The 26,047-nt window shown below is 49.2% G+C and overlaps 2 protein-coding genes and 1 pseudogene across 4 annotated transcripts; 2 read left to right on the top strand and 1 right to left on the bottom strand.

Moving 5' to 3' along the window:
- Positions 1-23: 23 nt before the first annotated feature.
- On the bottom strand, positions 24-20,894 carry LOC126570603 (uncharacterized). Of its 3 annotated transcripts, none has more exons than XM_050228522.1 (5): positions 20,463-20,894; positions 1,786-6,040; positions 1,529-1,707; positions 1,122-1,469; positions 24-1,037 (listed from the first exon to the last, which is right to left on the bottom strand). In XM_050228522.1, exons 2-5 carry the CDS (start codon positions 6,016-6,018, stop codon positions 905-907), a joined length of 4,893 nt encoding a protein of 1,630 aa, XP_050084479.1. In that variant the 5' UTR covers positions 6,019-6,040; positions 20,463-20,894; the 3' UTR covers positions 24-904. The 3 variants fall into 3 exon arrangements, with proteins under 3 accessions (XP_050084479.1, XP_050084470.1, XP_050084487.1); XM_050228513.1 differs by lacking the exon at positions 20,463-20,894 and adding an exon at positions 6,448-6,741; XM_050228530.1 differs by lacking the exon at positions 20,463-20,894 and adding an exon at positions 6,546-6,741.
- Positions 20,895-23,305: 2,411 nt separating this feature from the next.
- On the top strand, positions 23,306-24,922 carry LOC126571242 (dnaJ homolog subfamily C member 16-like). The gene is made up of 2 exons (XM_050229597.1): positions 23,306-24,129; positions 24,182-24,922. Exons 1-2 carry the CDS (start codon positions 23,972-23,974, stop codon positions 24,195-24,197), a joined length of 174 nt encoding a protein of 57 aa, XP_050085554.1. The 5' UTR covers positions 23,306-23,971; the 3' UTR covers positions 24,198-24,922.
- On the top strand, positions 24,217-24,922 carry LOC126578131 (dnaJ homolog subfamily C member 16-like; annotated as a pseudogene).
- Positions 24,923-26,047: the final 1,125 nt, after the last annotated feature.

The raw sequence follows: 26,047 nt of genomic DNA, 5'->3' as shown, positions 1-26,047 counted from the left end.
CACATTTTTCATGTCATGTGAACTGTGATGTGTATCTTAATTTTTTATTATAAAACACGGCAGCAGCGTCGATAGTAGCGAACTCTATCACCCTACTAATTTGTTCACTTTTGGTTCCTAGAGAACCCGCGATCTATAGGCACTCTATTGCCTTCTATCTTCCTCCCCCCCCCACCCCTCTCTCTCTCTCTCTCTCTCTCTCTCTCTCTCTTTTAAACGAATCATATTCGCACTTAGGTTTGGAAATTAGTCATATCACATATCTAATGTGTTTCATCGTCTGTATGTTTGATCGATCATACACCATCTTTCGAGGCAATTTAAAATCCTCAAGCACCCTCTCGCCCTTACACTTTCACCTGGTTCTTGGGTTACTTGTTAAGTGGAAATCTGGCAGGATGTGTATGGGGTGGCTGTTAGCTAGGTTTAAATATTTACTGGAATACAAAAATAAGAATGGTTTGCAATCCCCGTATTGGTCCGCACAGCTTCTCAAATCCAGCAATTGTAGAAAATGCTCAATAATCAGCCCACAAAACAAGCAAAAAGAGACGATTTTTTCGCTAGCCGAATCTAAATCCTCCTCGGTTGCAAAAACTACACCGGTGAAGCGTGTTTGTGTGTCACAAGCGCACTTCGTTTCCTCTAGTTTTTTTCTTTTAACTTTTGTTTCGTTCCTATATATAGAACGCACAGTGGCACAGTACCGGGACGTGTGGCAAGTCACGAAACGAGAAATAAAGTTTGAAATAATGAAATTAGATGAGAACAGTTGCCGTATCCCTTTAGCTTTGCTCTTAAAGTTTGAGGGTATGGTTATGGTCGTTCTATGGTTTTAAAATGTATACAACTTAAACAAAAATATAAACAATCGACGAGGACCTTCAACAGACACGGATGCAGATCAGAAGAACAGGTCACCGCTGGGCAGGATGTCGTCCTTATGGTGGCTATATAGTATGCTTGCGTACCAGAGCATCTGACTGGCAAAGTCGAGCCCACCAAAGATGTGCCCGATGAACGGCTCGTCGCGTGATCTGCGGAAAAGAGAAGCATTTTTGGCTGTGTCAAACAGTGCCGCTAACCTTCTCTACACACTGCTGTGTGCACCTGCGTACTACCTGCTCTTAAACTCGACATCAATGAGCGTGATGGCCCAGCGCAGACTGGACCGGTCACGCTTCGGTTCGCAACCGATGTAGGCGAGCACGCGCGTCAGATCGATCTTTTGCAGCTCCTCGAAGCCCCGGTCCTTTTTTTCGATCTTCTTGAGCACCACGAGCCCCTTGCCGACGAGCTGCAGCTGGTAGTTGCGGAACGCTTTGGTGCGCTGATCGGCAAACCGGAGCTCCATCGTTGGCGTCAGCACCGGTGCCTTCTGTATCGTTCGGTATACATCGTTCAACGTGGTCGTCGGTTTGAGCGTTAGATAGTTGTTTTTCCGGTCCGCCTGATCCCAGTACGTCCACCTAAAAAGGGATAGATTATATCATACGTCTGCCGCTCGCTGCTCTGCTAGGACACTTACCGCACGACGACCTCCAGCACGTTCTCGCGGTAGTGGATGGGTCGTATGAGGCTACCGTTGAGGACAACCTCGTAGAGCGTGAGCTTGTACCAGGGATGCTGCGTCTTACCGGCCAGTTCCTTGCACACGTCGGACGCCGTTTTGGTCGGCGTTACGTCCACGTTGATCTGTGGTTTGTCCTGCGAATCATCAAAATGCAAACAGTTATCAAAAAAGTTTTCGAGATTGACCATCGGCCAACAGCGTGTATACCCTACCTCAAGACCAACTTTCTCTACAATGGCCGTTTCTTGCTCGAGCGGTGTGTCGCAGTCGATCGTGATCCAAACCTTGAGATCGCCCGAGTGCTTGACCACATCGGACAGGTTCTCGGCGGCCGCGTGATACTTTTGGAGCACTGTCATCATCAGCTGATCCTTACGCAGCTCATCCTCGGTCACTGGGAAGAGTCGCCGGTACAGCTGTATCAAATCGGCCACTACCTGCGCGTCCCCCTGATGGTACGAGTGCGTCTCCTCCACCGTGTTCTGGCTAGCGTTCGCCAACAGTGTGGTGCCCCAGATCATCGCCAAGTTCGGTACGCCCATCCGGGTCTGTGCTTCCAGGCTCGCGATGAACGCCAGGTGGCTGAGCAGCTTCCTGAGCGTGCAGTACTCGATGCGGGGCAACCGCTGGAGCAGCTGCCGATACGATTCCACCTTCACCTGCACATCTGTCAGCTGGCCGATCGCGACGAACGAGGCGGCGTACGAACCGAAAAACGAACCCGGGAGCTCCCGGATGAACTTCTTCAGCGCACCGGCCACATCGTACTCGCTGTACTCGGCACGCGTCAGCTGCACATCGAACGCGTCATCCGCGAACAGCTGCAGGATGCGCGTGACCGCCGTCATCGAGCCCGATTTCCGGTAAATGCCCTCCGACATGGAGCCATGGGCGTAGATAAAGTTGATGCACTTATCGATCAGCACCGGTACATCCGCCTGTGTTAACTGTTGACCGTGCAGCGTCGGTCCGTTCTTGTGCGCGCCCTGGCAGATCATCTTGCGCCAGATCTGCGTTTCACGGGGCGAGCTCATGATGAAGTACAGCGTGGCGTACGGTGGACAGTCGATCAGCAGCGTTGGTCCGATTTCGACGTGCAGATTCCGGATCGTAGCGGTTTCGCTCTCGATCATCGTGATGCAGCGTGCCTTGCGCAGATCTAGCTGTTCCAGCCGGCTGTCGACATAGCTGAACAGGTGGAGCCGCCGTTTGGCCAGCAACAACCAGGCACCGGCCCATTCGGCCGTCACTGACTTCTTCACGTAGCACCAGCCGGCCCGCAGGAACTCGCGCAGCAGCTCCTCCGGAAATACATCGGTCACCGACTGGAGGATCTTCGCCATCCATAGGTTCCGGTCGGTACGCTTATGCGTGCCGAACATGTACGAGGCACGGTTCGACTTGACGTTCCCGCTCGTACCGTTCGTAATCAGCAGATCCGGATTGGTCGACATGGGTATGACGGCGTTACCGGCCGCACCGACACCGCCAGCAGCGCCACCACTCTTCGGCAGGGCCAGCACAACTTCGAAGCAGTGCAAATCCAGGCGGCCTTCGCCGGCAAACTTGTGCTGTAGGATGCACTGCAGTGCCAAAATGTAGCGCAGCTGGAGCGTCTCCTTGGGTATCGTTTGCTGCGGATCGAGAAACGTCTGGAAGATGCGCTCACGCAGTACGATCGAGCGCGGCGCCAGCTCGTTCAGCACGTCGCTAATCTTGCCGGACGGAAACTTGAGCACGTGGCCCTTGTACGTGATCAAGCGCTCGGTGAGCCGCGGCTTCGGCACCATCTCTAGCATGGTGCGCACCTCCGTTCCGGTGGCCATGCCGCGGTTCAGACTCGGGCGGCGCTTCAACGCGTTCAGCAGTTTCGATGCGACGCTGGTCGTTGGTTTCGACGCCAGGGGAAGGGCAGCTGGCTTGACTTGAGATGAGGACTGGGCCGCTGCCAGTCCATGCTCGAACACCGGGTTCGTACCACCGATGGCTTCGTAGTAGGAAGGCAGCTCCGTGGGAGGCCGTTCCTGCTGCTGCTCCGTGCTGGTTAGTTCCGGTGGCAACGATTGCTTCGTAGCTTTCTCCACTGCCGAACCGGCAACATTAACCGGATTCACGTTGCTCAGCTTCTCGAAGCAGCCGGTCTCGCTCACATACCAATTCGTCTGCGGCTGCTGCTGCGTCTGCACGCGGCGAGGATAGCTCAGGTCCGCTTGCCCGGTTGCTAGATCACCTTCCTCGTCCAGCATCGCTAGGTGCGGCCGTATTACGTTCTCATCGACCTCGAGATTCTCCATACTGTCGGTCGGTAGGTTCAGATTCTGGTGCACGATCTGTGTAACCGGGCGCGTCGCTGGTGGCTCTAGTTCAGGAGCCGTTCGGGCCAGCGCAACCGATGAGCGATGCTTGGTTCGTTTCGGTTTAGCCGGGACCAATTTCGTGGGCGCATCGGTGCTGGCAGCAGCACTAACGAGCAGCGAATCGGAACGCTCCGGTGGATTCGGGCAGACACCGATCTGCGGGTCTCCGTCAACGTTCCCAGCGTCGCCAGTCAACCCTACTCGCCGGGACGGGACAGGGTTTTCCGCGTACGATTCAGCGCTCAGCAGGTCCTCAATGAGCGACAGCCGACCAATGTCACCGCAATCACGGTCACCAGCAACCGTGAGTGGATCGAACTCGTCGATGATGTCCGCGATGGACACCTCATCGTAGTCGTGGCGTCCTAGAATGCTCTTGCTGCTGCTCATGGTTGCTGCACTGGCCATATTAACCGGCATCAACAGCGTCGACTGCATCTCCGACACATGGCCGTACAGTGGACTGCTTCTGCTGCTGCTATTGTTGCTGGAATCAGCAGCTGCCGCCGATGCACCATATACCGTGATATCGTAAAAGTTCCACGAATCGGACCGGTGATTTGACCTGGGTGGATCCTCGTGCCGGAAAGGTGCAAGCTGGTTCTTCGCAAGCTCCAGTTCACCAATGGTCGATGTTTGCCGTGAGAAGATTTGTCGTGCACGGCGTGCACTACCCGGGGGTGCCTTACGCAGCTCCGGCAGCGTGTAATCGTCCTCGGAAGCATTGAGTGAGCAGGAACTGTTGTTGTTGCTGCTGCTGCTGCTACTACTCGAGAGCCTTGGCAGCACGTTTAGCTTCCCGTACAGATGCGGCTCGCCCGCAGCGTCGTCAGGTGAGCAGTCGACGTAGAACGTCGACTCGTACAGGTTGGATTCGCTTTTGTTTTGCTTCTGTCGCCTCAGTACGCCCGGTGCTGGCATCGCTGGCGGCTGGCGGTTGCGCTTCGGCAAGACGCGGTTGTACAGGCTCTGGCTGGCGGGTGCGTTGCGCTGGAAGTAGCTGGATGATCGCACCGATGGCGGCTGATCTGTGGTGGAGCTCACTGATGACGGTGCGTCGTCCAGGCTGAGGTTACTGTCATGTACAATCGAGGATCGGGGCGGTTCGACGATCTGCAGGTTTGTCAGCTTGTTACCGCGGCACCGCGGCACATCGTACGTCGCCCCGTCGCCGTCGGTAGTCTCCATCGTGGTCGTGGCGCTGTTGCTGGTCTGATTGTTGAGCAGCGGGCTGAGGAATTGGATGCTCTGCAGCGTTTCCGGTATTGCTCGCTCCAATACCAGGGGGCTCGGTTCCCCTTTACCTTCCTGGACAACCGTTTCCGGGGTCACTGGCTCACGATTGGCCGCATTGATGTTCCGGCTCCGACCAACGCTCTTTAGCTTGTCGGCCGCCGTACGACCCGTCTCCTGGCTCCAGCTCACCAGGCTCGTGCCCGTGTGGAGCACATTGTTGGCCACCTTGCGCGACTTGTGCGCCACCCGCTCACCGATCGATTCGGTGAGGAGTCGGGAGGTGGTGCCGATCGTTTTAAACAGATCGCCGGGAGAGTTTGTCTTATACTTGCTACTACCGGTACTGCCTCGCACACTGGCACTGTCGGCGCTACCAACGGACACACCGTCCGAGTCGGGTGCACCGTGATCGTGCAGGTTGTTGCAGAGCTTACCCGGCAACCTACCGACCGGAGAGGATGGTGGGAAGGGATCCAAGTAGACTGCCATCCGGTGATCACCCACGGGAGCCGGTTCCTCTATCCGCCGAACGATGACGTTCTGATAACGGCCATCATCATCATCACCATCACCGTCACCGTCCTGTTGCCGCTCGGCACCGTCGTCGGTGCCAGCAAGGAGTACCCGCGGTCGAGTAGTGCGCGGTGCCGGTATCGGTCGTGGTACTACGGTCGTCAAACTAGCCGGGTCATGCGATGCCATCTGTGTGTTGACGTAGTCACCCTCGAACCGTGATTCCAACTCCACCGTAATGGGTGCTTTTGCCAGGGATGGCCTAGCGCGTGGCACCGGCACCGGACTGGCGGGCACGGGATCCTGCTTCTTCGTCGCCCCTGTTTCCTTTTCCGTCATTCTGCTCCTGCTGCTGTTCTGCCTGAAGCACCAAAAATAATCACGAAGGGCTTGTTAATGGCGCGTGTGTGTGAGTATGAGAGAGAGAGAAACAGAGAGAGAGAGAGAGAGAGAGAGAGAGAGAGAAACAGAGAGAGAGAGAGAGAGAGAGAGAGAGAGAGAGAGAGAGAAAGAAAGGAGGGGGGGGAAAGCGATTTTGTTACGATCGGGCGAGGACACTGTCATGAGTATTCTTTGTTCCCCGCTGGTTATTCCTTGGGGTGTTTCTACATTACGAAAAAATCCTGTTATAGCAGCCTATAAAAATCCTTAGCATTCTACAAGGATGCTATAGGATTATCTTATTTTTCGTCTTGGCATCAAAAGTTTTTTGTAATGTAGAAACACTCTTATGCACGCCTACAGGGCACTAGAGACGCTTCCACTCACTCGCTGCTGCTGCTGGCTGAGCTGATGAGTCACCTAGCTAACGCGGCCCGGATTGGATCGGAATGTTGTTTATCCCAAGGTAAGACAGGGCTTTTCACCTTCCAGAGCAGCAAGCACAGCACCAAACCGGGATTCTTGCGAGGGTTTATCGATTACGTGCGTATCGTTCCATATTTCCGACCGTTTCTACACTGCGAAAATATTTTTGACAAAAACAGCTCTTTTGATGAAAAGAGCTATTTTAGCCAAAAACCCTGCCGACAGAATAAGACGATAAGGAAGATCGGGTGTTGTAGAGGACGTCCTCCCTGTGAGCGAGGGAGAGAGAACGATCGTCTATCACCCTCGTACACACTAGAAACAAACGGCTAAATAAGCATCCTTGTTCAGGCATTGTTAAGGCGTTTTGTAGGTGTGTTTTGCGCTATTCTGTCGGCAGAGTATTGGCTAAAATAGCTCTTTTCATCAAAAGAACTATTATCGTCAAAAGTTTTTTCGCAGTGTAGAAACCAAAGTGTTTTAACTATAAAGCCGGGGATACATGAAGCGTAAACTCCCGTATAAACTCAGAGTGTAATGCCAAAAAGTTTACATTTGCCGTTTACGTGGTGTAAAAAAGATTATAGGTCCACGGAGCATAAATCCTAGCGTAAACGCTGTTTGCAAGCGATTTGCCTGACTATATTTCCTGTTTTTGGTTGGCATTAATAGTGAGTGATCATTACTAGCGTTTTTAATCTTTTAAGTCGGAAAAAAGATCCTATTTTTCTCACAAAAGTCGATAAAAGTTCAGTGTAATTCGGATTACGCATCTCAATCCGGTCATGTAAACATGTTCAAGTGTAAATTAATTTTATATTTAAAGCCGAGGATACATGAAGCGTAAACTCAAGCGTAAATATAAAATTAATTTAGGTGCTTATTCTGTAACTTTCGATTACGATGGCCTCAGGCGTTCGATTCATTTGGTTCATTTTGTGTTCATTTGGTGTTCACGATCGCCTGCATGTCGAGTGCATTTTTGTGGTCGACAGCTGGCGTTCTGTTTACATCGAGCATCGAGCATCTGAAAAACAGTTATAGCGTCCTGATTGTGCATCAATAATTTCTTTCTGCTAATCGTATACTATTATTACAAAGGTTAAGTCGTTTTTATACCGAAAAAACAAGTTAATTAACAGTTTTTTTACTTCAAACTGTCATTTTGAATTGTTTATTGTTTTCGAAACGTTTCGAAATTCGCATGAATCATCGAACGCCTGAGGCCATCGTAATCGAAAGTTACAGAATAAGCACCTTACACTTGAACATGTTTACATGACCGGGTTGAGACGTGTAATCCGAATTACACTGAACTTTTATCGACTTTTGTGAGGAAAATAGGATCTTTTCCCGGGACGCACGCTCTACGCTGGCGGCAAAGTGCAAGTGCAGAAAAGTGTTACCAAGGTGTTGACGATAATCCACACGCAAGGTAAGCCAAGCTGGCGTTGTAAGGTGTACTGCAAAAGGGTTAAACACTTTTGGATTTTTCTCTTCCTTTTCTGCATGTACCCGAGCATTGTGATCAGCGTACGCGCACCCAACATCAGGCCGAGCAGGAAAGTTCTCGATCGCAGCCCGGATCACGCCACCACAACGACGCCTTCAAGCAGTGAAGAGTACGACGCCACCACCACCAACAGCAACGCAGAAAAATGACGTCACAAAATGACGACGTCATATACGTGTGACGTCAGCAAAAAGAAATAGAAAAATAAACGCCACCGCCATTGAGCGGTAGCTCATCGACCAATCGCAGCGTAGTTCATTTGGGGGGGTGGGGGGGGGGGGGGGGGGGGGCACACGAGAGCGCACGAAGGTGGGCTGCGTTCGGGTTTCACGAAAGTTGGTTCTTGGGTGCCTTGGCCCCTTGTTTCTCGGTTGGGACTGGGGAAGGCGATTTGTATTGACTCGCTTATATGCCAGTACCAACCAAGTCCCATCTCAGAAACAACTTTTCTATAGTGAGAAAACCTTCTCACTGCGAACTGGGCAGCCGTGTCCCAGTTCGCAGTGAGAAGGTTTTCTCACTATAGAAAAGTTGTTTCTGAGATGGGACTTGGTTGGTTCTGGCATATAAGCGAGTCAATACAAATCGTCTTCCCCAGTCCCAACCGAGAAACAAGGGGCCAAGGCACCCAAGAACCAACTTTCGTGAAACCCGAACGCACCCCCCCCCCCCTTCGTGCGCTCTCGATGAACTACGCTGCGATTGGAGAAACAAATGAACTACGCTGCGATTGGTCGATGAGCCACCACCATATGGCGGTGGCGTTTATTTTTCTATTTCTTTTTGCTGACGTCACACGTATATGACGTCGTCATTTTGTGACGTCATTTTTCTGCGTTGCTGTTGGTGGTGGTGGCGTCGTACTCTTCACTGCTTGAAGGCGTCGTTGTGGTGGCGTGATACGGGCTGCGATCGAGAACTTTCCTGCTCGGCCTGATGTTGGGTGCGCGTACGTTGATCACAATGCTCGGGTACATGCAGAAAAGGAAGAGAAAAATCCAAAAGTGTTTAACCTTTTGCAGTGCACCTTACAACGCCAGCTTGGCTTACCTTGCGTGTGGATTATCGTCAACACCTTGGTAACACTTTTCTGCACTTGCACTTTGCCGCCAGCGTAGAGCGTGCGTCCCGGGACTTAGAAAATTTCCGACTGCCCGCGATCGGGACTTACCCAGTTAGCAATTTGAAGCGCTCGGCTTACCCCTCTGCCTGCGACGTAGCGGGATGAAGGCTGCGGCGGCTGAGAAAGAAGCCCCCTCTGCCTGCGACGCGGTTGAGGAAGAGGCGAGCGCGACGCTCACTATGAAACCGCTCGTAGGCAGCGGGGAAAAGAGCGGAAGAAACCGCGGGGGGAGGAGGTTTCGTGCGCGAGCTTGTGGAGCGCGGCTGCGGCGGAGGAAGGGCGGAATGGGAAGAGAAGAAGGGCGAACGAAAACGAACGCGAGCTTGTGGGTTTCAATTACGCGGAAGGGGAAGGGCGGCAAGGGCAGAAGGGCGATGCGTACGGCAGCGCGAAAGGAAAAGGAATAGAAAAAAAGAGAGGGAGCAACCTCGAGCAAAATTCGACTAAGTCCCAATCGCGGGCAGTCGGAAATTTTCTAAGTCCCGGGACGCACGCTCTACGCTGGCGGCAAAGTGCAAGTGCAGAAAAGTGTTACCAAGGTGTTGACGATAATCCACACGCAAGGTAAGCCAAGCTGGCGTTGTAAGGTGCACTGCAAAAGGGTTAAACACTTTTGGATTTTTCTCTTCCTTTTCTGCATGTACCCGAGCATTGTGATCAGCGTACGCGCACCCAACATCAGGCCGAGCAGGAAAGTTCTCGATCGCAGCTTGGATCACGCCACCACAACGACGCCTTCAAGCAGTGAAGAGTACGACGCCACCACCACCAACAGCAACGCAGAAAAATGACGTCACAAAATGACGACGTCATATACGTGTGACGTCAGCAAAAAGAAATAGAAAAATAAACGCCACCGCCATTGGGCGGTAGCTCATCGACCAATCGCAGCGTAGTTCATTTGGTTCATTAGGGGGGGGCACACGAGAGCACACGAGAGCACACGAAGGTGGGCTGCGTTCGGGTTTCACGAAAGTTGGTTCTTGGGTGCCTTGGCCCCTTGTTTCTCGGTTGGGACTGGGGAAGACGATTTGTATTGACTCGCTTATATGCCAGAACCAACCAAGTCCCATCTCAGAAACAACTTTTCTATAGTGAGAAAACCTTCTCACTGCGAACTGGGTAGTCGAATTTTGCTCGAGGTTGCTCCCTCTCTTTTTTCTATTCCTCTCCCTTTCGCGCTGCCGTCCGTCTTGAATACGCTCGCGTTCGCTTCGCCCTTCTGCCTTGTTGCGCTTCCCTCTCCGTGTAATTGAAACCCACAAGCTCCCAGTTAGCAATTTGAAGCGCTCGGCTTACCCCTCTGCCTGCGACGTAGCGGGATGAAGGCTGCGGCGGCTGAGAAAGAAGCCCCCTCTGCCTGCGACGCGGTCGAGGAAGAGGCGAGCGCGACGCTCACTATGAAACCGCTCGTAGGCAGCGGGGAAAAGAGCGGAAGAAACCGCGGGGGGAGGAGGTTTCGTGCGCGAGCTTGTGGAGCGCGGCTGCGGCGGAGGAAGGGCGGAATGGGAAGAGAAGAAGGGGGAACGAAAACGAACGCGAGCTTGTGGGTTTCAATTACACGGAGAGGGAAGCGCAACAAGGCAGAAGGGCGAAGCGAACGCGAGCGTATTCAAGACGGACGGCAGCGCGAAAGGGAGAGGAATAGAAAAAAGAGAGGGAGCAACCTCGAGCAAAATTCGACTAAGTCCCGATCGCGGGCAGTCGGAAATTTTCTAAGTCCCGGGACGCACGCTCTACGCTGGCGGCAAAGTGCAAGTGCAGAAAAGTGTTACCAAGGTGTTGACGATAATCCACACGCAAGGTAAGCCAAGCTGGCGTTGTAAGGTGCACTGCAAAAGGTTAAACACTTTTGGATTTTTCTCTTCCTTTTCTGCATGTACCCGAGCATTGTGATCAACGTACGCGCACCCAACATCAGGCCGAGCAGGAAAGTTCTCGATCGCAGCCCGTATCACGCCACCACAACGACGCCTTCAAGCAGTGAAGAGTACGACGCCACCACCACCAACAGCAACGCAGAAAAATGACGTCACAAAATGACGACGTCATATACGTGTGACGTCAGCAAAAAGAAATAGAAAAATAAACGCCACCGCCATATGGTGGTGGCTCATCGACCAATCGCAGCGTAGTTCATTTGTTTCTCCAATCGCAGCGTAGTTCATCGAGAGCGCACGAAGGGGGGGGGTGCGTTCGGGTTTCACGAAAGTTGGTTCTTGGGTGCCTTGGCCCCTTGTTTCTCGGTTGGGACTGGGGAAGACGATTTGTATTGACTCGCTTATATGCCAGAACCAACCAAGTCCCATCTCAGAAACAACTTTTCTATAGTGAGAAAACCTTCTCACTGCGAACTGGGCTCGCGTTCGTTTTCGTTCCCCCTTCTTCTCTTCCCATTCCGCCCTTCCTCCGCCGCAGCCGCGCTCCACAAGCTCGCGCACGAAACCTCCTCCCCCCGCGGTTTCTTCCGCTCTTTTCCCCGCTGCCTACGAGCGGTTTCATAGTGAGCGTCGCGCTCGCCTCTTCCTCGACCGCGTCGCAGGCAGAGGGGGCTTCTTTCTCAGCCGCCGCAGCCTTCATCCCGCTACGTCGCAGGCAGAGGGGTAAGCCGAGCGCTTCAAATTGCTAACTGGGTGGCGGCCTTTCTCTCTGTGTGAGGCCGTTCGCTCCCGCAAAGAACGATTCCTCTCTCAGTATGGAGCTTCGTTGTTAGGCGAAATTCTCAGGGTGTGTGAGTCGCATGCCGCCGTTGATTCCCTGTGTGCCTGCGAGCGAGTGTGTGCGCCACTCGCGGCGAACAGCTGTATGCTCTCGTATGGCGTGTATGATCGAGCGAGAGAGGGATATCGCTTGCCTTTTCTCGCATGGGACCGCGGCTTCGGAGACCGTTTCAAACTACTTTAGTTTTTATATGTTTTTCTCTAATAAAAAAAGGAATTTGAATGTAAAATTGTAGCTATTTAAATTGTTAATGATTTACGTGTGATTTGGTACCAGATAATCGTTGGTTTGGCCTGTAAAAATGCCGCATCAAGCTGCAGAAGTCCACTCAAAATCGTTTTCCAAAGTTCCTTTTTCATACATTTAGGCAAGAATTGTTGAGCCGGATGTTGATTGTTTAGTATTTCTTAATCTTATTTAAACCTGTCCTATGTATGAGAAGAATTGTAGAACAATTCCTTCCTCAATCACATGTTGGCCGTGAAGTGGTTTGTAACTCTTTTACCCTCGTTCCGCAAGCTGATAGTAAAGATCTATACTTCTTGTACGAACGATGAAACAAAGGATAATAAAGCACTCCGATTCTACAAAAGTGTAACTCTTTTTCTAAATTTGCTGAACATTCAGTCGCAGATTAAAATGCTTTGTTAAGGGGCTTTGTTTCCAAGCAAAAGTAATTGGGAAAGAACGATTCTATCGAGTGCACTACAGAACAACGATGGTGCAAACCCGGTAATAATTTCGGCAATTCTTTTAGCACATTTCTCGAATCAAAACGGTACATTCAATTTTCCCTAATCAACGCACTCTTCACTCTTGGCTTTGCCTTTGAGACCAGCCGGGCTGAAACAAAGGTTGCTTTACAGAATCAAAGAGGAATACGCAAGAGGAACAATAGAGACAACGTAATGCAATATTAGTAGTCTAACGAAACATCGATAGATGTACCTTAGCGGATAGAAACGGCTCATGAAATACTTCGGAACCAGCGCTGTTAGCCTTTCGATTGCGCTCGGTCGTGTCTCCGTCTAGGAGTAACATGCATTAAACAGTTTATAATGCATTTGTAATTAATTACAAACACATTTACTTCCAAAGAATCCCAAAGACGAAAGGTTTTATCATGTAGGAGCGTCCGTTTGAATTTGTTCTCGCTTTTTAATAGTGGTATTTGTGTTTTATATCCTGCCTGTTTGCCGACGATCGCACGTAAAACAGTCGGCAGATACACTTTTTACGAACAGTGTGGGGGTTAATATAAACTATTAGATGATATTTGAGGACTCCAAGACCACGACCGCTCGTCGGTTGTATCACCTGATAAGAATATCGTCACCACTGAGCCAAACTTGTGCGGCCCTCGTTGATACAGTGGAATATGTCCTGTTTCAGAAAACGAGGATTGTTGAAGCCAGGATTGAATGGACGGCAATAAGTAAGATAACCTTTTACACCACAGACAACTACGTGAGCCACTTAATAACATGGCTGCATCTGGATACTCTTAGCAAAACTGCAAGTGTTTCTTTGCATACCTTGGTTGCCTTTAAAACTAGCAAAATTTAAAACAATTCTGTGACTTGGCGCCGCTATTATGCAATTTGGCACGGACCATTCTTAGTTGAGAAATGCTTTTCACGAGTGCAGAGACTGTTACCAGAAGTAGATAATGTTAGTGCAAAGCACACTGTTGTTGCAAACATTATTCTAAATAGCTCTGCTAAAGTAAACGTGCCGCCTATGAAGGATTAAGCACAGCTCGGCGATGAATCGTTTGCTAAACGATCCTATTTCACAAACAGATTCAGACTGTATAAAGCGGGATAGATTTGTGCAAGACACTTGATGCGCAATTTTAAGAAACCGAGACAGAAATTTTTACTATAATCATCAAGAATCACCCCGAAACGGACACTGATGATGATATGGAAAGGAAGAACAGATATTTTTTCTCGGGCCGCTCCCTTGCCAATAAATCGTCCTTGAGTTGCCGCTAACAGTTTGAGCGTAACAACGTTTTCCTGCATCCCTAAAGGTACTTCTAGTTCTGGCAGCCACCCACGTTCCCGTTGATAATGTGTTACAATCGTTCCATGTAGTATTTCAGAGGCCAAGGCGTACAGTGTACCTTGCGTGGTCATGCTTTGATGGTGAAGATCGTGGTTTTGATTGATGCCATGTACGATCCTTGACATGGCATGCATTTGATTTCAATGTAAACTGTGACTGACTGAGCAAGCAGACATTGCGTCTCTTTGCAGGAAAAAGGACATCTTTATGCGCCTTAATTTGATCCCGATTGCGGCTGCAGCACACCTGCGCGGTTCCAAAATGCCGACGTATTTCTTCTGCTTTTCCCACCGCCAATTACGCTACAGCTGCGGCTAGATATCGTGCCTGACTAGCACGCAGTACCATAAAACCTAATCCCATCGCAACGGGAAGCATAGCAAACCGCATCTCTTTACACGAGGGATCACCGTAGAGTGCGAGTTGATGATCGAACAAACATTCGCGAAAGGAGCACAAAGTGCAAAACCATTCATCATGTGTGCAGAGCACTCTCCGTTTCGCATATTCTTATTGATATGCATACTTATTGATTTCAAGTTGGTAAAACTGTGCACCGTGTTATTGTGCGTTTAAAGTGCTCCGCCACAAAGTTTGGTTCCGATCGCATCGACGAAATACAACCACATCGGCAGGTAAGTATGGTTCTCTCAATAAATAATCGCCATGCATTAATCGTTCTCTCGAATAATTCCAGCCGCGAAACACCGATCACGACTACCACCATCACACAGACACCGACCCACGGCCCCACAGCCATGACCGAAGACGAAGTCCCCCCACCCAATCGACCATAATTCGAGCAAATCAGGGGAAAAAAATCGAGCAAAATTCGAGCCGAGCACGTGCTTCGGAAAAAGGTCGCACATTGGTCGCATTTCTCGTTCTCACCAAAGGGGCTGGAGGTTCTTGTGACCAATGTGCGACCTTTTTCTGAAGCTGCTTGAAGAAAGGAAGCAGCCTCGTGGTGGCTCGTGGCTGCGGTTGAGAGCAAAAAAAAAAGAGAATGGTCGGCCGCCGCCGGGCCGGTTGTCTCTCTTCCCGCTTCTCTTTTCTCTCTGTGTTCCTTTCTCCTTTTTCCCTCGCTCTGTGCTACAGCTGTTATTCTGTAGAGGGAACGACTTCGTCTTCGGTCATGGCTGTGGGGCCGTGGGTCGGTGTCCGTGTGATGGTAGTCGTGATCGGTGTTTCGCGGCTGGAATTATGAACTGGAAGAACCATACTTATACTTACTTACCTGCCGATGTGGTTGTATTTCGTCGATGCGATCGGAACCAAACTTTGTGGCGTAGCACTTTAAACGCACAATAACACGGGGCACAGTTTTACCAACTTGAAATCAATAAGTATGCATATCAATAAGAATATGCGAAACGGAGAGTGCTGTGCACACATGATGAATGGTTTTGCACTTTGTGCTCCTTTCGCGAATGTCAACTCGCACTCTACGGTGATCCCTCGTGTAAAGAGATGCGGTTTGCTATGCTTCCCGTTGCGATGGGATTAGGTTTTATGGTACTGCGTGCTAGTCAGGCACGATATCTAGCCGCAGCTGTAGCGTAATTGGCGGTGGGAAAAGCAGAAGAAATACGTCGGCATTTTGGAACCGCGCAGGTGTGCTGCAGCCGCAATCAGGATCAAATTGAGGCGCATAAAGATGTCCTTTTTCCTGTAAAGAGACGCAATGTCTGCTTGCTCAATCAGTCACAGTTTACATTGAAATCAAATGCATGCCATGTCAAGGATCGTACATGGCATCAATCAAACCACGATCTTCACCAGCAAAGCTTGGCCACGCAAGGTACACTGTACGCCTTGGCCTCTGAAATACTACATGGAACGATTGTATCACATAATCAACGGGAACGTGGGTGGCTGCCAGAACTAGATGTACCATTAGGGATGCAGGAAAACGTTGTTACGCTCAAACTGTTAGCGGCAACTCAAGGACGATGGCCCGAGGGAGCGGCCCGAGAAAAAATGGCCTTCCTTTCCATATCATCATCAGTGTCCGTTTCGGGGTGATTCTTGATGATTATAGTAAAAATTCCTGTCTCGGTTTCCTAAAATTGCGCATCAAGTGTCTTGCACAAATCTATCCCGCTTTATACGGTCTGAATCTGTTTGTGAACTAAGATAGTTTAGCAAAAGATTCATCGCCGAGCTGCGCTTAATCCTTCATAGGCGGCACGTTTACTTTAGCAGAGCTATTTAGAATAATGTTTCCAACAACAGTGTGCTTTGCACTAACGGTATCTACTTCTGGTAACAGTCTTTGAACTCGTGAAAAGCATTTCTCAACTAAGAATGGTCCGTGCCAAATTGCTTAAGAGTGGCGCCAAGTCACAGAATTGTTTTAAATTTCGCTAGTTCTAAAGGCAACCAAGGGATGCAAAGAAACACTTGCAGTTTTGCTAAGAGTATCCAGATGCAGCCATGTTATTAGGTGGTTCACGTAGTTGTCTGTGGTGTAAAAGGTTATCTTACTTATTGGCGTTCATTCAATCCTGGCTTCAACAATCCTCGATTTCTGAAAAAGACATATTCCGCTGTATCAACGAGGGCCGCACAAGTTTGTCCCAGTGGTGACGATATTCTTATCAGGCGTTACAACCAACGAGCGGTCGTGGTCTTGGACTCCTCAAAGCGAGAACTAATTCAAACGGACGCTTCTACATGATAGAACCTTTCGTCTTTGGGATTCTTTGGAAGTAAATGTGTTTGTAATTGATTACAAATGCATTATAAACCGTTTAATGCATGTTACTCCTAGACGGAGACACAACCGAGCGCAATTGAAAGGCTAACAGCGCTGGTTCCGAAGTATTTCATGAGCCGTTTCTATCCGCTAAGGTACATCTATCGATCTTTCGTTAGACTACTAATATTGCATTACGTTGTCTCTATTGTTCCTCTTGCGTATTCCTCTTTGATTCTGTAAAGCAACCTTTGTTTCAGCCCGGCTGGTCTCAAAGGCAAAGCCAAGAGTGAAGAGTACGTTGATTAGGGAAAATTGAATGTATCGTTTTGATTCGAGAAATGTGCTAAAAGAATTGCCGAAATTATTACCGGGTTTGCACCATCGTTGTTCTGTAGTGCACTCGATAGAATCGTTCTTTCCCAATTACTTTTGCTTGGAAACAAAACCCCTTAACAAAGCATTTTAATCTGCGACTGAATGTTCAGCTAATTTAGAAAAAGAGTTACACTTTTGTAGAATCGGAATGCTTTATTATCCTTTGTTTCATCGTTCGTACAAGAAGTATAGATCTTTACTATCAGCTTGCGGAACGAGGGTAAAAGAGTTACAAACCACTTCACGGCAAACATGTGATTGAGGAAGGAATTGTCCTACAATTCTTCTCATACATAGGACAGGTTTAAATAAGATTAAGAAATACTAAACAATCAACATCCGGCTCAAAAATTCTTGCCTAAATGTATGAAAAAGGAAGTTTGGAAAACAATTTTGAGTCGGCTTCTGCAGCTTGATACGGCGTTTTTACAGGCCAAACCAACGATTATCTGGTACCAAATCACATCTAAATCATTAAAAATTTAAATAGCTACAATTTTACATTCAAATTCCTTTTTTTATTAGAGAAAAACATATAAAAACTAAAGTAGTTTGAAACGGTCTCCGAAGCCGCGGTCCCATGCGAGAAAAGGCAAGCGATATCCCTCTCTCGCTCGATCATACACGCCATACGAGAGCATACAGCTGTTCGCCGCGAGTGGCGCACACACTCGCTCGCAGGCACACAGGGAATCAACGGCGGCATGCGACTCACACACCCTGAGAATTTCGCCTAACAACGAAGCTCCATACTGAGAGAGGAATCGTTCTTTGCGGGAGCGAACGGCCTCACACAGAGAGAAAGGCCGCCACCCAGTTAGCAATTTGAAGCGCTCGGCTTACCCCTCTGCCTGCGACGTAGCGGGATGAAGGCTGCGGCGGCTGAGAAAGAAGCCCCCTCTGCCTGCGACGCGGTCGAGGAAGAGGCGAGCGCGACGCTCACTATGAAACCGCTCGTAGGCAGCGGGGAAAAGAGCGGAAGAAACCGCGGGGGGAGGAGGTTTCGTGCGCGAGCTTGTGGAGCGCGGCTGCGGCGGAGGAAGGGCGGAATGGGAAGAGAAGAAGGGGGAACGAAAACGAACGCGAGCTTGTGGGTTTCAATTACACGGAGAGGGAAGCGCAACAAGGCAGAAGGGCGAAGCGAACGCGAGCGTATTCAAGACGGACGGCAGCGCGAAAGGGAGAGGAATAGAAAAAAGAGAGGGAGCAACCTCGAGCAAAATTCGACTAAGTCCCGATCGCGGGCAGTCGGAAATTTTCTAAGTCCCGGGACGCACGCTCTACGCTGGCGGCAAAGTGCAAGTGCAGAAAAGTGTTACCAAGGTGTTGACGATAATCCACACGCAAGGTAAGCCAAGCTGGCGTTGTAAGGTGCACTGCAAAAGGTTAAACACTTTTGGATTTTTCTCTTCCTTTTCTGCATGTACCCGAGCATTGTGATCAACGTACGCGCACCCAACATCAGGCCGAGCAGGAAAGTTCTCGATCGCAGCCCGTATCACGCCACCACAACGACGCCTTCAAGCAGTGAAGAGTACGACGCCACCACCACCAACAGCAACGCAGAAAAATGACGTCACAAAATGACGACGTCATATACGTGTGACGTCAGCAAAAAGAAATAGAAAAATAAACGCCACCGCCATATGGTGGTGGCTCATCGACCAATCGCAGCGTAGTTCATTTGTTTCTCCAATCGCAGCGTAGTTCATCGAGAGCGCACGAAGGGGGGGGTGCGTTCGGGTTTCACGAAAGTTGGTTCTTGGGTGCCTTGGCCCCTTGTTTCTCGGTTGGGACTGGGGAAGACGATTTGTATTGACTCGCTTATATGCCAGAACCAACCAAGTCCCATCTCAGAAACAACTTTTCTATAGTGAGAAAACCTTCTCACTGCGAACTGGGCAGCAGCAAGCTCCATACTGAGAATCTCGTGTTTGACGTTTTTCTTCCTTCTCACTATAGCGGCAAGCTCATTAGCCGTCTTCTCACTATGGAGCCTGGTCAGACGGGCATGACAGACTTTTTGTCAAGCAGTCGATTTTTTTCTTTCGAGTACATGCTATCTCTTTCACTCCCACGGATTGTTTTGATGCTGTCTCACCATTCACTCGATCGCTCACGAGCGCTGCGTGTTCGGATACGGCCCCGTGCGCGTGTGTTTGTGTAAGGGCACGGCGATCGAAAGAGGAAGGTGAAAATTTCTGCTAAGGCCTGGATCCAACATGGCGTCAGTTGAAAACGACGCGCAAGAGGTAGGATGTGCTGCGCTCGTGCATCCGAAAATTGTGAAGAAAAAAGCTAGTTTTGCTGTGAATTTGTATCATTCGTTAGTGCTACGGAGCATCTAAACCCGTGGACATTGTTTGTGTGCATGTGCGACAACGAAAAATGGTAAGAAATTGAAAAATATTTTGTTGATCAAATCTGATCATGATCAATCATGTTGTCTTTTTTCGGCAGCGTCCTGGCATCAATCAGCGTCGGACAGGCAGCGAAGCAGAGGAGTGTTGTGCGAAGTGTTGTGTTTTGTGATGTGTTTTGCGAGGCAGAGTGTCCGATTCTAAGGTGGAAATAAAATTGGTGAAAATGAAATTATGCTTTTGCGTGCTTCATATTGATCCGAAATATCTTAGTGGGCGGGGCTACTGGGCACAGGGGTACGGTAGGATGACACACACACCATCGCAAAAATGCGTGGAAAATGACACCAATACATGCGCAAAAGCCCTGTAAACAGCAGCAAGATTTCTACCCTGTTAGCGCCCTGTTAGTCTCTTAACAGGGCAATTTGAGTGGCGGTGAGCGATTTCTGTCACACGGGTCGTTCCCTCTACAGAATAACAGCTGTAGCACAGAGCGAGGGAAAAAGGGGGAAGGAACACAGAGAGAAAAGAGAAGCGGGAAGAGAGAGAACCGGCGGCGGCGGCCGACCATTCTCTTTTTTTTTGCTCTCAACCGCAGCCACGAGCCACCACGAGGCTGCTTCCTTTCTTCGAGCAGCTTCAGAAAAAGGTCGCAAGTTGGTAACAAAAACCTCCAGCCCCTTTGGTGAGAACGGGAAATGCGTCCAATATGCGCCCTTTTCCCGAAGCACGTGCTCGGCTCGAATTTTGCTCGATTTTTTTTCCCCTGATTTGCTCGAATTATGGTCGATTGGGACGTTAGGTGCTTTATGTCAAATTGCTATGACTTCACCTGTTTCCTTAATACACTTTGCTCGCGTCTATCAAAACGCAGGTCTCTCGCGACTTGCGCTGTCGTCTGGAGGAGCGGGAACACACATCTCTCAATCTATCAAAATGCAGATCTCTCACGACTTGCGTTGTCGTGTGGAGAAGCGGGACCCTTCCGTCGTTAGTCGGCGAGCTCTTCTCCGTATGTTTCAGGCGTTTATCGAGCGCACACTCTCACACGCTGCGTTCGGGTATGATTCATAGCGGTTTCTTCGTGGTTGTACGATGAGCCATACTTACGGGGACTGGATATGTTCCTGGAGAATATGCCTTGCGTCCGCTTCTGCGCATGCAATCTCGAGTCACACACACATGCGCGCGCGCACAGGAAAACGAATAAATCACACAAAACTACGAAACAAAACAATTAAGCTCTGAATGGAACGCGGGTCGTGGTCGGTTCTGTATCACTACTCGGTGACTGCTTCTGCTGTTGCTCCTTCTAGCCACTACTGCAGGACAAGCCAGCCAAGCAGCCACCCACTTATATACAAAACAAAACGCCCAGCTTGTTTTTCCTTAAGCCAGTGCGCACAGGCGTGATCGCAGGGAAGCGATGCCGTGCCGGTCCGCTTGTTTGTACCAACCAGAAACCCCCCTACTACTGTGGATGCTCACACACCTGAGCCAGGGACCTGCACTGTAGTGAAACTGCGGCTCACGATTCATAACGCTGTGTCCACACCGCACAGAATCTAGAGGCCCACTAAATTTCTGCGCGGACGCATCTCTCATTTTCGTCATGCGTTTCTAATGGGGCGTTTACACGTAACGATTTTGATCGAACGATCTGGTTGGACGATCTAGACCGTTGCGTGTAGACGGAAAAATTTGACAGCTCTCCGAACAAAACCAGATTGGCTGCGATATATCGCAACAAATAAAGCAGCAGGGCATTATCGGTTCAATTTACATACATTCAGGGGCGTTGTATGAAATGATTTTTTTGGTTGTTTTTGGTGCTTATTCTGTACCAGGCGATTTCGATGGCCTCAGGCGTTCGATGATTCATGCGAATTTCGAAACTTCAACTCGTTGTTTCGAAACGTTTCGAAAACAATAAACAATTCAAAATGACAGTTTGGAGTAAAAAAACTGTGAATTAACTTGTTTTTTTCGGTATAAAAACGACTTAACCTTTGTAATAATAGTATACGTTTATCAGGAAGAAATTATCAATGCATAATCAGGACGTTATAATCGTTTTTCAGATGCTCGATGCTCGATGTAAACAAAACGCCAGCTGTCGATCACAAAAATGCACTCGACAGTACCCAGTTCGCAGTGAGAAGGTTTTCTCACTATGAAAAAGTTGATTCGAAGTTGATTCTAACTTGATTCTTTTTGATTCGGCATACGGCGAGATCCATGCAATCGGCCATTCAGTATGAAGTTAGAATCAAGGGGCCCCATACAACTTAGAATCAACTTTCGTGAAACCCGAACCCGAACGCACCCCCCCTACGTGTGCTCTCGTGTGCCAGTAAGCCCCACCCCTTTTCTTTCTATTCTCCCGCCGCCATAATGGCGAATTAAAATGCAAATGTGTGCGTTTCAGTAAGCCACACCACACATACGGTGGCATTTATTCTTTGTTTTCTGCACACTAACACTTTCACGACACTTTACCGCGTTTTTCATTCACGTGATCCGTGATGCGTGCGTGATCCGCCGCCCAGTTGGCAATGAGAAGCGCCCGAGCTTCCCCTCTGCCCGCGACGTAACGGGAGGAAGGCTGTTGCGGCTGAGAAAAAACCCCCGCTGCCTGCGACGGGAACGAGGAAGAGGCGAGCGCGACGCTCACTATGAAATCGGTCGTAGGCAGCGGGGGAAAGAGCGGAAGAAACCGCGGGGGGAGGAGGTTTCGGGCGCGAGCTTGTGGAGCGCGGCTGCGGCGGAGGAAGGGCGGAATGGTGAAGAGAAGAAGGGCGAACGAAAACGAACGCGAGCTTGTGGGTTTCAATTACGCGGAGAGGGAAGGGCGGCAAGGGCAGAAGGGCAAAGCAAACGCGAGCGTGTTCAAGACGGACGGCAGCGCGAAAGGAAGAGGAATAACAAAAAGAGACGGAGCAACCTCGCGCAAAATTCGTCTAAGTGCAGAACGCGGTCAGTCGGAAATTTTCGAAAAGTCCCGGGACGCACGCTTTTCGCGGGTGCAGTGCAAGTGCGGTCAAGTGTTTGGTGTATAGTTTTGTGGAAGCTGATAACCATCTTTGTGGCATCATCAGTGTACATACAAGGTAAGATAGATCATTTGCGATGCATTGTAATGTTGCTCTAACAGTTTCGATTCCTCTCCGATTTCATTCTCTTTCTCTCCGACATGTGCCCGAGCATTCTGCATCGAAGGAAAAAACCGTGTCAACGATCGACGCACGCGCATCCAACATCAGCCCGGGGTGATGACGACGAAGCTAACTGGACATTTGATGAAGCCAGCCACGGCGGATCACGCTCGCATCACGGATCACGTGAATGAAAAACGCAGTAAAGTGTCGTGAAAGTGTTAGTGTGCAGAAAACAAAGAATAAATGCCACCGTATGGGTGGTGTGGCTAACTGAAACGCACACATTTGCATTTTAATTCGCCATATATGGCGGCGGGAGAATAGAAAGAAAAGGGGTGGGGCTTACTGGCACACGAGAGCACACGAAGGGGGTCTGCGTTCGGGTTCGCGTTCGGGTTTCACGAAAGTTGGTTCTTCGGTGCCTTGGCCCTTTGTTTCTCGGTTGGGACTGGGGAAGGCGATTTGTATTGACTCGCTTATATGCCAGTACCAACCAAGTCCCATCTCAGAAACAACTTTTCTATAGTGAGAAAACCTTCTCACTGCGAACTGGGCGTGGCGATCGTCGCGAACCATTCGCGATGCCTTCGCGATGCATTCGTTCTCGTTTAGACGCAACTTCATAAGCCGGCGATACATGAAGCGTAAACTCTGGTATAAACTCAGAGTGAAATGCCAAAAAGTTTGCATTTGCCGTTTACACGGTATAAAAAAGATTATAGGTCCACGGAGTATAAATCCTAAGCCGGCGATACATGAAGCCAAAGTGTCTATAGGAAACAGGTGAAGTCATAGCACTTTTTTTCTTTTTTGCTTTTTTTCTTTTTTTGACATTCGACGCCTTGTTTACGTTCATCACCAAACCAGCGTGCGTTTGAATCCGAAAAAGAGCAATGGTTTTATCAGGTATATTATCTACTTTTGCTCGTTTAAATGATACATTTTCTAATTTTAGAACAAACGAGCAGCCCCGCTGTGGCTATCAACGTGTCAGCAGGTGCCGAAAACGCCGGCTATCTCTGATTCTGAAACGAGTGGAAAAGGCCCGGATCCGGCTTCCAGCCGGTCGGCTTAGACTATTGGTTAAAGGACAAAAGGACGGAGACGATCGGAGTGTGATGGACAATCACATCAGCCCTACATGCACGGTGCATCCAAAGGAGGGTGTTGTCGCGTATCCGACCAGAGATCCGGCGAAGGTGAACCCTCTTCGCTTGTTCCGAACACGGAGCAGCAAGGAGAAGGAGTGGGTTCTTCTGCCCGAATAAAGGCAGCTCCAGCGCGCTTTGTTCATCATATAAGAACGCTGGCTCGGCAGATCGTCTGCCAATCGCGGGGCACATCCAAAGGAAGAGTGATAAGAGAAGAAGATCCGCTCCTATTCCTAGTTTGCCACCGTCGGAACAGGTGTCTTCTTTTGTAAGGCGCATCAAGAGCGCATCGCCTCGTGAGCAAGGATGGATGCCTCGAATGATGGTGCACTGGCTTTGCCTGGCAGTGTTTGTGATCGTCCTGCTGGTGCAGTGCGACAGCAAGGATCCGTACGTCACCGTGGGCGTGGAGCGAAAGGCTACACTACAGAAGATCCGACAAGCCTACAAACAGCAAGCTAAGGAATGGTAAGAATCCGAACAGCACTCTGTCTGGGTTCGTATTGATTGCTTGCCACAGGCGTGCTAGGACTTGAGCTGACTGTATCAAACAGGCATCCGGACAAATCAAAACACTTTTAGGCGGGGCAGCGGTTCGTCGAGATCAAGCAGGCATACGAGCTACTTTCCGACTCGGAGCGTCGTAAGGCATACGTCGTACATAACGAACGAGGATGCAATCGTGAATAGGGAGCGGCCCGATTACACCACACGACCGGTTCCAGGATTCGTTCGAACACTTTTACGATGCACATAACTTTAACTTCCACGACCAGGGCATTAGCCTGTACCATCGGCTGTCGATCACCGCCAAGTACTACGAGAGCAACATCCTGCCCAAAAGCCGCCAAACTCCGCAAATACTGCTGTTTTACGCTGACTGGTGCTTCGACTGTATGAAAGCGGCCAACTCGTTCACGAAGATGATCGACACCGTACGCTCGAACGATCAATGCGGGTCACGAGAAGTAGCTGATACGCCGGACCGGTGTCCACTCACTACCGTGCATTGTCATGGTGCTCGACGGCCACAACTATATCCACCGCGAGAGCGTCTTTAATGCACAGCATCTGGTCGACTTCATCCGGCACCGTTGAGCGTAAATCATCGCAAATTTAAGGTTGCACACTGACCGGCACAGATACAAATCCACTTACCAATATAATTTCCATTGCATTGAAAAACTTAAATTTGCGCATGTAATAAATACGTACACTTGTTTTTCTTTTAGAATAAAGTATGCAGTTTATTTCGGCATAACTATTGTTACATTGTAGTATAGAAGGAACAGCCAAAAGAAACATTTTAATCTAAGATAAAAAGTCCAAATAAAGGTAAACAAGGTATCATACCTGTTGTCTGCAATAATCGCAAATTATGATAGCTTTTAATCAGTGGCGATTGGTGTAATTGATAATTCTCAGTCTTAAAATGCTCCGAACATATAGCACCATTCTTAGACGGACGCCAATTTGCATCTTTTCTACAAAATGTTGCCCATTGTCGGGTTAACTCCACATCTTGCGGAAAAGAATGAAACTTTGATATTATTATTGTTATTTTTGCAAAACGGAGCTACGCAAAATCTATAAGGCATCTTAAAACCACCAATGTAGAACAATCAGAGCACTGAAAAACTGGAAAAACTTTAACTTTCTTTACGGATTTCTTACTTCTCAAAACGAATACAGCGTCTCCAACGCAACCAAAACATAGGCAACGACTGTCAATTTTTTTCAATCATTTTTCTAATTTTCGCGAGCGATTTTGTTCGGTATGACTTCACCTGTTTCCTATAGACACTTTGCTTTGGTGCACACGGAATTTCTTCCAGGGCGTTTGCTGCGGGGACTGTTCGATAATTTCCTAATTTCGAACTCGATTTTTGCTGATCGGGTAGGCGTTCGATGATTCATGCGTAACTTCAACTCGTTGTTTCGAAACGTTTCGAAAACAATAATCAATTCAAAATGACAGTTTGAAATAAAAAAACTGTGAATTAACGCCAATTGTAATCAAAACGCCTGCTGTCGATCACAAAAATGCACTCGACAGTAGGCGATCGTGAACACCACAATGAACACAAAAGGAACCAAATGAATCATCGCCTAGAGGCTATCGAAATCGCCTGGTCCAGAATAAGCACCTTATATTAAATGACAGCTTTGACAGCAGTGTTCGTTCGTTCGCGATGCTTACGCGATGCATTCGCTCCCTATTCATGTGTTCGCGATCAAGTTTTCGCGCACTTGTATGGGGATAACGTAAAAATAAACATCGTCGCGAACCATTCGCTGAACATTCGCTCTCGTTTAGACGCAACTTCATTCTCGACAATTATCGCTGCCGTCTAGATGCGCTGTAATACAATTTGCTTCTCAAAGC

The sequence above is a fragment of the Anopheles aquasalis genome, chromosome X (assembly GCF_943734665.1).
Source record: "Anopheles aquasalis chromosome X, idAnoAquaMG_Q_19, whole genome shotgun sequence".
Lineage (NCBI taxonomy): Eukaryota > Metazoa > Arthropoda > Insecta > Diptera > Culicidae > Anopheles > Anopheles aquasalis.
Note: the sequence above shows the minus strand (reverse complement) of the source record. Positions and strands in the feature narration are given on the sequence as shown.

Coding starts and splice junctions, on each gene's coding strand:
- LOC126570603 (XM_050228522.1), bottom strand. CDS start 6,018: ATGACGGAAAAGGAAACAGGGGCGACGAAGAAGCAGGATCCCGTGCCC. Junction 1,470..1,528: donor GTGCTGGAGGTCGTCGTGCG/GTAAGTGTCCTA, acceptor ATCCCTTTTTAG/GTGGACGTACTGGGATCAGG. Junction 1,038..1,121: donor GATGTCGAGTTTAAGAGCAG/GTAGTACGCAGG, acceptor TCTTTTCCGCAG/ATCACGCGACGAGCCGTTCA.
- LOC126571242 (XM_050229597.1), top strand. CDS start 23,972: ATGCCTCGAATGATGGTGCACTGGCTTTGCCTGGCAGTGTTTGTGATC.